Source organism: Condylura cristata, unplaced genomic scaffold (assembly GCF_000260355.1).
Source record: "Condylura cristata isolate star-nosed mole 26May11 unplaced genomic scaffold, ConCri1.0 scaffold00011, whole genome shotgun sequence".
Lineage (NCBI taxonomy): Eukaryota > Metazoa > Chordata > Mammalia > Eulipotyphla > Talpidae > Condylura > Condylura cristata.
In genome coordinates, this window is record NW_004567112.1 from 1,841,806 (window position 1) to 1,851,727 (window position 9,922).

General features: G+C 59.9%; 1 protein-coding gene across 1 annotated transcript in view; it reads left to right on the top strand.

Annotated features, from left to right (window-relative positions):
* The window catches only part of ADAM12 (ADAM metallopeptidase domain 12), a 178,226-nt gene that overhangs the window by 28,391 nt on the left and 139,913 nt on the right, over positions 1-9,922 (top strand). Inside the window, 1 exon segment of the mRNA XM_004680953.1 lies at positions 2,285-2,362. Within this exon segment, the coding sequence (XP_004681010.1) occupies positions 2,285-2,362 (78 nt within the window).

Here is a 9,922-nt window from a genome sequence, read left to right on the forward strand (position 1 = left end):
TGGGGCAGGCGGGAATCGAACTCATGCGGAAGCGGCTTTAGATTCTCAGTGCTGTGCTTTAACCCGCTGCGCCACCAGGGAGGGCCTGAGGAGCCTTCTTAAAGCACATTTGGGAGAAAAAAAAAAAAGCAACAACCTTTGGTTTAGATCTAATTGGAGCCCCTGGAGACGCTCCTGATCTGAACAGGCTGTTACTCTGCAGTTAGAGCTCGCCTGCTGCGGCTTGCTGTCTCTCCCTCGGGAGCCGGCCCGGTGGGATGCCCGTGACCTTCCGCTCTGCCCGCCGAGCCATGGCTCACTTAACAGTTAGGGCTTGAACTGTGTCTAGCGCGGCTGATGAACAGCTTTTTAAATCTCATTTCATTTTCATTTCAAAGCTGGTAGCCATGTGCCCACCTTATTAGACACAGGGCACGGACACGAGCAAAATCCGCCCGACACGAAACGTGGAGAGCGTTTGACCCTCTGCGACTGGGCACCAGCGGGCCCCCGGGGCTCCCGGGCGCTGGCGTGTGGGTTTCGCTCACGTTTTCACTTTCACCGACTGTTTTAGTGTCCGATCGGAGTGACTGATGCGTTTGCTCTTGGTGTGGTCGCTCTGGTGTGTTAGGGAAGCTGAAATGCTGTGTGTCTAGCAAGTTCCTCCCAGGCCGCGTGATCGGAGCCTATCACTGGGGAAGCTTGGAAAGCCAGGCATACGTTTTTATTTGTGTGTCTCTCGTGCAGCACAAAATCCAAAGAACTTGCTAAGTAAAGGCAGTCGCACCACGTGGGCGGTGTTGGGTCTCAGACACACTCCCCTGCACGGAGCTGGCATCGGGGAATCGCAAGCCGTGGTGTCAGTCCTGGGGAGACCGGGCTCTCCTGCTGGCATGGAAGCCGCTTACCCACCTTCCTGCTCTGGGCTGGGGGCCTCTGGCCCGGCCTCTGGCCCTCCTCTGCCCCTCACCTGGCTGGGCCACCAGGCTGCATCGCGCCAGCTCCCAGCTGGACCAGGAGCGACAGGACCTCATCGGGCCTGGCACCGCTGGGTTCCCGTCTCACGCACGCGCCATCGGCAGGAGCAGGCCCAGGCTTCGAAGCAAACACAGGGAACTTCATCCTCGTCCAGGGCGGGCTGCTGGGCTTGGCCCTGGGTGCCAGCCCCCTGGCTGGTGGGGGTGGAGTGATACCACACAGGTGTGAACCTCTGAATCATACACAACCCCGTAACCAGCGTCACTTCGAGAAACATAACTAAATTGTGTCCTTCGGCCCTGTAACCCTCCGCTTCAGCACGGACCCGTGCGGTTTTCTTTAATTACTTTTGCACACAATAGTGTCGTGTCCCTTGATGATCGCTACACAGATGACTATTTTCTAACATCAAAATAATGTATTTCCTATGTGAGACATTTAGCAAGCACAGAAACTTGAATCAGATACTTCTCAAGTCAAAAATAAACTCTCCTGGTGGAAAGGTCCCACGGCCACGGGACTCCCCTGGGTGGGAGTGGGGCGGGAGGAGTTTGCCGGTCAGTCCCTGGCACCTCTGGGTGCCAGCTGGATTTCGTGCTGGGCGAAGGCTCCCAATTGTGGCTTGGGCTGCCGGCAGGACCGAGGTGAACTTCGCCATCTGAGGGGAGGGCCAGGAGGGGTGAGGGTCGGGGTGCTGCTTGGGGTGTGTTTCAGAGCAGGACGAGAAAGTAGTTGGGGTTTCCAGGGGGAACAGCGCGTTAGGCGCTTGCTCGCTGATAACCTCACAGGCAGCTGCAGGTTTCTCAGTGCCAGAAGAGAGAAGCGTGTGCCCGGCAGCGGGGACCGAGCTGGTTAGAATGGTTCCTCCCTTGTCACCGAGTGTCACGGAGTGGTGCCTCCGTGGACACAATCCCTGGCCACACAGCAGCTGAGTCATTGCAGTAGGAAGGAAATTCTTCCTCCTCGGGAAAGGACAGGAGACTGGCAAAGGATTGCAGGAAGCGGGGCCCGGGGGAGGCGACTTTTCTGTGATGTGTGGACGGTAAGCTGTTACTGGGTGTGAGAGCTGGGAGGAGAGCACCCCCGGAGCTGATTCTGGGGGAGACAGAGCGAGAAAAGGTGCCCAGAGAACGTGGGCAGCGCACCAGGAGTGCGGGCACCCAGGCCGGCTGGGCGGGGCGCTAGAATGTCGCCCTGGTCTCCTCCCCCGGGGTCTCAGAATGAACCCAAGAAGAGAAGGTGTTTCTCTGTCCCCGTGGGCCGTGCAGTGGACATTGGCAAGTCAAAGTGACAGGTCTGTGACAGACTGTTCTTGCTTATCTTTCAGAATCACCCAGAAGTGCTGAATTTTCGAATACAGCTGGAAAGCAAAGAATTGATCATAAACCTGGAAAGAAACGAGTAAGTCAAGCGAACGTGTATGGCCCTGAGAAAGTTAAGGCGCGTGAGCTGCGAAGCGCTGAGGGTCCTGGGCCTGGGAGAGGCAGCTGAGCAGTGGCCTTGTGAGCCACATTTGGGGCTAGGGCTGGGGTCAACCTAGAGAAAAGGACCCGCTGGGAAAACAAAGAATGTTGTCACTCTACAAAGGAACCGTCGAATTCAGCAGCTTTTTCTCATGGTCCTGATACTTCCTTTCTCACAGCCTGACTTTTCCAGGGTAGAATTTAAGCATCCTCTGTTCTGTTCAATCACAGCATTCTGTAATGAGGCGACCTTTGGCAACCCCTGGCTTACGAAAGGAGAGAGTTTCCAGTGGACAGAAACTTTATTTTTCTCTGAGAAATACCAAGAGTTTATTTTATCTTTCAGAGCTTGTCTCCAGTGGTATAAAGTATTTATTTTATCTTTTTATTTTAAATGTTGGCCCTTTTTTGCAATATAAGTGTCCAGAAAATGGTCTTATATTTTCTTCCTGGCACACATGGCTAGCATTACATACTTTGTACGCCTTCCAGTAGAAAACCCTGTCTACTGCAAGGCATCAGTAAAATCAGCGCACACGCTGGTCACCCCTCGCCCCCCCAGGGCTATCCCCACGGGCCCCTCAGATCTGCAAGACCAGGAAAGAATCTGCTAATAAGCACTGTGTGTTTGAAGGTGTAGGCCCAGTTCCCGAGTCCTGCTTGATGTAAAGCAGAAGCGTCTCCCCCGAGGACCACCAGGCCTGTTCTCCATCCAGCAGCAAACGTCTGATGTGTTATGGTTAAAATGACAGTAGAGATAGGGTGGTCTCGTGGGAGTGAGTTCTGCCAGGGACATTTGGTCATAAAAATCTGACTCGGAGTGTCCAGGTAGGCAAGCCAGGTCACGACCTGTGTCCTTGGCTTTCATTTGAGCTTCTAAGCAAATCAGATGACAAGATGTCAACAGTCACTTGTCACCTTCAGTAGCTAATGCCATGGCCAGCGACATGGAAAATGACAGATGGATAGAAGGATGACAGGTGGACAGAGCAGTGGGTCAGTGCGTGGGTGGATGGAGGGGGGAGGGGGCGAGGGAGGCATCTACATTTGAAATTCACACTTTCAAATTAAAGCTGTCTTCAGTGAATCTACGTAAAACAGTGTGACCCGTTCCTCTGCGTTCTAACTGCCCTCTCAGACTGTTACCGGCGTAGCTCTCACCATCAGCTTATTTAAAACTTCAGGGGAGAATCAGGATGCCGAACAGAAACTTCTGAGACGCTCTGAGATGTCTGGATATTGTTTTTGATGAGACTCAGCACATATTTTCATGCTTTCTCTTTGTCCATTGCTGTTGGTGTATGGTTTTGGCAGTGCCTGGTGGACGAAACTCGGTATCCTCTAGAACAGCAAAACCAGAGCAGGCTCCCGGGGAGAGGCACGCCCCCCACGGGCTCTTCGCACGGGCGCTGACTCGGGCAGCCTCGGGGCCGGGGGTGCCCGTCGCCGGCGGGGAGTGAACGGCAGGTGTGAGGCTGAGCTTGAAGGAGGTGCGGGCGTCGGCCGGCGCAGCGGAGGGTGGGAATGGGCCCCGCTCAGGCCGCAGTTGCTGGCTTTTCTGCAGGACTGTGCAGCCTGTGTGGAAAATTTGAAACGGTCGGGGATGAAGGAGGACAAAGAGCCAAGAACAAAATTCACTCCCCTCCCAGCCAGCCTGGCCCCAGGCAGGCGTGGTGCCGGCTCAGAGTCTGTAAACGAGCGTCGGCGTCTTTCGTCTCCCTCGGCCCGGCCGAGCCCACAGCCCGCGTGGAGCTCGGTCCTCTCCGCCCCCCGCTCTGCCGAGACGCGGCAGCCTTCGGCCCGTCTGCTTCTCCGTGTCCGTCACGTGTCCTCACAGCCTGGCCGTGGCTCCCTGGAAGGCCGTTTCCCTTCCTGACGGTGTCGGGCGACACAGCGGCTGCTGACGGGCGGCGGGGCCGGCGTTGATTAGCTCATTCCGGCTCTGGGCCTGTCCCCACAGAATTCAAAATTAGCAACGCGACCACGTGGAACGATCGGATGCCTCTGTCTCTCCAACCTGCTGTCAGCAACCGTTTCGGCCACGAGAGCGCTCGGTTCCCCCCGACACCCTGTGGCTCTGACTCCGTGGCACGGCCCCTACCAACTGCTTCCAGCCCCGCTTGCGTGACCCGGCGTGGCCAGTGCCGCTCCCTTCATCGTGAATCTCCCAAAGTTCTTGAGCGTAGCGATGTGTTGCGGAGAGTCACGGTCCGTCTCATCCCAGATGCTCGTCCTCTGCGAGGCCGCGAACACCCGGCTTCCAGGTCGGGGGGCGGCGAACGGCCATCGCGTGAGACAGGGCTGACGGGAGGCCTCGCCCAGCAGCCCCAGGCAGGGAGCGGCCCAGGGAGCGCTGAGGCCAAGGGCTCATCGCGGCCGGCGGGCGGCGCTCAGGCTGAGGCCGCGTGTCCAAGACGCTGTGCTGCACGCTGACCTCACGCATCCGCGAGGGGTGAGATTACCTGTGGCCGCTGGGAAGAAGAGGCCTGTGTGGCGGCCGAAGAGGGCCGGGAGGCCGTCCCTTCCCAGCAGACACACCTGACCCCCGGGCAGCGGCCGCCGGACGGCCCTCTGTCCTGTCCACCTTGCCAGGGCGAGCGCCCTCCCGTCTCTGAGCATGAGGTCGCCGACGCTTCTCTCAGGCTGTGTCACTGTTAGAACTAGGAAAGGGTTTGCGTTGGGGGAAATTCCACTGCCAAGACTTGAAAGTGAAGAGGAATGTTGAGGGTTTAATTATTCATTGAAAACCTGTGTTTGCATGACTGTTGCTGAAGGCTTAGAGAAACTCAGAGTTCCCCAGGAGCACCTCATGGTCAGGCCTGTGCGCCGTCCTCCGGGCGGCCTCTCTGCTCCCACAGCCTGCGGCCCCTGGATGCTGGGCCAGGCCGCCCCTGGGCCAGGCCTGGTCCTCAAAACCAGGTGATCTGTGCAGCTGAAACTGATGGAATGCTTTGTTGAGGCCTCCCTGGTGGAGCAGAGGTTCAGCCTCAGCACTATGAAGCTGTCTGCACCCCTGCAACCCGCGTTCAATCCCCGGCCAGGGAGTGACCCCCCCCCAGGGCACAGCAGACCCCTCCTGTCTCCCCGCTGCTCCCCTCAGCTGTGGATCTGCCTGTGCTCTGCCCACTCTGTCTCTGGGGAGTCCTCTCACCCCCGCACCTCTGGCCTGCACCCCAGCTCTTTTACATTAAAAATAAATCTTTAAAAGGAACCCCTTTGTTGAGGGGAAGGGCCCGCCAGGCATCGACCTTGGCGGCTGGAACAGCGAAGTGCTGGCGGGTGACCCTGCACACAGCGCCGGTCACAGCGGGCCGCCCAGGCACGGGCACCAAGCAGGCAGTAGGAGGCAGCTGCAGGGAGACTGGCCCCAGGCCTTCGTGGGGGGGCGGGGGGGCGGGGGCGGGCTCTGAGCAGGAAGACCATTGGCCTCGGCGTGGACTCAGCCTGGGCAGGTTAAGGCCTCCGTTGGGGCAGCAGCCTTCCATGTTCCATTTGAAGCTTATCAAACCGGCTTACCTCTCCGGGGAGACCCCGATCTGATGGCTGCCCTCAGGTGTGAAGATTCGGTGGTGACGTGGGGCCACTGTCCAAAGCAGTGCCGGGACCCCGTCCGCAGAGCAGCCGCCCAGGGGACGTTCTGTGCTTGCGGCCTCAGGGCTCATCCGAGGCCTTGGCCAGGCTTGTCTCCTGAAGACAGGAAGGCCGCGAGCGTGTCTCTGCGAGGCATGGCTGGAGGAGGGCGCGGCTCTGCCCAGCAAGGTCCAGCTCCTGGCCACCTCGGCTGTCTGGGTCACGGACCGAAAGATGAGTTTCATCGGGATGGATATCGGCCCTCCGCTTGGGTTGACAAGACACCAAGTGCAGAAGGAGCTTCCTGAGAGCATGGGTCAAGATGAGCCCCCGGACGCTGACGGCCGGGGGCTCGTGGGGTACACGGGGCGGGGTTCCTAGATGCGGAGAGGATTGCAGCTTTGTGCTGACCCTGGCAAGCCGGCTGAGGATGCTGGCCCTGGGTGTCCCAGAGAGAGGTCTGGGAGCTGCCCAAGACCTTCTCGTGTCCACTCTGGACGTTCCTTGTGCCCCACCCCCCAGATATGTCGTCAAGGTCGGGGACAGGGTGGGGGCACCCTAGGATGGGTGTCGGGACCCTCTGAGCATTTCCTCACCTGGAAGTGAGTCTCCAGGAGGTCGGAGGTCTGCCTTGGTGTCGTGACAAGTGCTCCAGGAGGAAGTTTCTGGCGGGACTGAGGGCGTGGAGTCAGGAGACCAGGCTTTGAGACTCAGCGTTGCTTCAACGCTGCCTGCTTATCTGCTCTCTGCTCCCTCATCTGCAAAGCGTAACCAAAGGCAGGTGCAGTGGGTGGTGAGAGGTCGGAACTCAAGCTGTTGGTGGTGGCTGGGTTTGCCATGACATCCCTGCGGCTTCCGTGTTAGCCGTCATCTCCCCGACTCTGCCTAGCTCCTCCTGTGTGGGGTCCCACCTGCGAGGCTCACGCGGCCCACCGTCTCACGTCCGTGGAGACGGGGTGGGCTCGCCTGCCCGTCCCTGAGGTTCCTATTGTTCTCAGCGCCCCGATTTCACACTGTGTCATCCTCAGGAAACTGAGACTTTGCGTCTCTGTGCTTAAGCACATTCCTTCCGCTCTGCTCTCGCAGAGCTGAATTATCTCTTAGGTCCGCTGGCCCCAGCGAAGGCCAAACCCCCGCTCAGGCTCCTCTCTGCCTCCCCCCTTACCTCAGTTTCCCCAAATGCCACTCTGGTCTTTGTCGTATTCATTGTCAGTTCCGAACATTAGAGATAAGCGACTGAAGTCATCATATCCTTAGCCACTCACTCATGCGCGGTGATCTAATGCCACACAGGGTGCCTGGCCCTGGGCATGGAGCTCCAGCCAGTCTGCTCCCGGAGGCCGCTGCGGGGTCCAGCATGAAGGCGAATGACCGCGGTGGTGGCGGCGAGTCGAGGCCCCGCCTGGGCGCGGGCAGGTGTGCCGGGAAGGGGCGGTCGAGCTGGGGGGCGGGCCGAGCAGGTGGGGACACGGCCTGTGTGCAGAGTCCTGCGGCAGGCGGGCGCTTGCAGGCGCCTCAGACACGACAGTGTGTGTGCCACGAGCGGGACGGGCTTCTGGCCCGCACGGCCCTGGCGGGGCTGCGGCCTGGGGGCTTTCACGAGGACAGTGGTGCCTGCGGGAGAGGCCGGAAGTGGGCGGAGCGGACCGAGTTCCAAGACCACCCTGCTCGGTGTAAAGCCCGTGGGAGGAGTGGAGAGCGGTGTGGGTGGGAGCCCACGGGCCGCCCAGCAGCGGGAGTCTGCAGAGAGGAGTGGGCAGTGGGCAGTGGGCAGTGGGGCGTGTTCCGGAAGGGGAGTGGGGGTCAGGGAGGCGGCGCCCAGGGGCCCTTCACGCCTGAGCTGCTGGAGCAGCGGAGCCTTCGCCAGGGCAGAGGCTCGTGCCGGGGACAAGCGCTCGCGCCTGGCTGGGGGCAGGCACGGAGCGGGGGGGGGGGGGTCCGCCGGAGAAGGTGCATTTCCGTACCCCAGTCTGGGGCCACCTGTGAAGGGCTGTCGGGCGGGACTGGCGGTGGCATTTCTTTGGGGTCTGTGGGTGTTTGTGGCTGAGCCAAGTAGGTGAGGGCTGGAGCAGGAGCAGACGGAGGCCCAGCCCTGGGCTTCTGAAAGGCTCCCACAGCTGTGCTGGTCCGTGGCCTTCCGCCCTCGGCCTCCAGGTGGTGGGCAGGCTGGTCCGCTCTGCAGGTTCCGTGCCCGAGTCTGGGACGTGGCCAGGGACACCGCGTCAGTCTGCCTGGGGACCTTGTTAAGAAGGCAGAGGCGGGGCCCTCCCTGGGGGCGCAGCGGGTTACAGCAGAGCACTGAGAGGCTAAAGCCGCTTCCGCATGAGTTCCATCCCTGCCTGCCCCAGAGGTGACCACAGGACTGGCAGACCTCTCCTGACCGCCCGCTGCTCCCCTCAGCAGTGTGCTTCCTCAATCTGCCTATTCTGCTCCCCACTCTGTCTCTGGTGAATCCTCTCACCCTCCGCATCTCTGGCCTGTACCCCAGTTCTGTATGAATAAATAAATCTTAAAAAAAAAAAAAAAAAAGGCAGAGGCGAGCCCAGCTCTTTCGTTGAACTGAACTCTCTAGATCTGGCTCCGGGGACTGATTACTAACACATTCTGCAGGGAGTCACACTCATCCTCTCTTTGGAGAAACGCTGGCACATGCTCAGGTTTGCATTAATTTAAATAAGAACAAAGCTTTAGTTCCTCGGGCAGTGGCCTCGGGTCCAGAGCGCGTGGCCACCAGAGTCCCTGAGGTTCGTGCCACACAGGGTCCTGCGGGCCCAGCCCACGGCGCCCAGCGCCTCTGGCTTGGGCTTTCTGTCTCGGTGGATGCATCGGCATGGAATGTGCTTTCCAGCAGGGAGTGTCCACACCTCCTCAAGCTGGCGAATTCTCACAGCGCAGTAAGGTCCATCCTGTGCTCAAGGAGGTCAGAATACCCCAGGGGCCGCCTCCACCCTGTGGTGAAGGGAAACAGAAAGTTCCGGGCACAGCTGCTGACTCACGGCCCTGTGGGCTGCGTGGGGCTCAGGAGCTTGCTCGGCCCCCCGCGGCGCAGGTCTCTCAGCCTTAGCATTCAGGGGTTTGCTAATTGGGTTAAATTTTACTTCCTGCGTAAGAACTAAGTTCCCTTGAGCGTCCTGCTTGATCTCAGCCTTTGAAGTTACAGACATTGGGGAAGGTCAGAGCACCATCTTCAGCGGTTTAAAGGTCCACATCGGACTCAAAGTGTCTAAAGCGCCGGGTCAGCCTCCTCCAGGGGTGCCAGGCTGCCGTGGTCCTGGACGCCCACAGGCTCAGATGTGCATTTACTAGGGAAGGGATTTCCGAGTTTAACCGAGGGCCTCTGGCCCTTTGCGCTGCGTGCGCGGTGACGGAGTCGCGAGTTCCTGATAAAACCCTGCGGAGCCTCGGCTCCTCCGCAGGACGCTGCACCCCTCCATTTCCGAGTGGGCTGGGGTGGGGGGCCCTGTCTCTGCATCCCTGCGCCGGCTGTGGCGGCGGCTCTTGCAGGCTGCGGGTGTATTCGTGATGTCCTCAGCAGAAAGGCCTGGATGTGTGTGTGAACTCTGGCCCTCCGGGGTCACTTGGGTCACTTAGGCTGCCGGGTCACTCTCTGAGAGCCTGGGGCACTTGGCCGTTGGGTCTCTGAGTCAGCTGCCAGCCCCCCACATCTGTGCCGCACCCAGGCCTCTTTGAACAGGTTAACAGGTGGCTCCCGTCTGCTGTACAGCGTGTGCTGCTGAACCCTGGGAGTCTCGACACAAGCCAGAGGCTGGCCGGGCGCCCTCTCCCTGTGCAGACCCCCGCCCCCGTCACCCCCTCCCTGGCCCTGCGATTTCCAGGCCCCGGACTTAGACCCACCATTAGAGCAGGTCCCGGCGTGGGACCTGTGCTTCGGCGGGGCCTGTGGCTTCAGCTGGCAGCTCCTGCCCCCACCT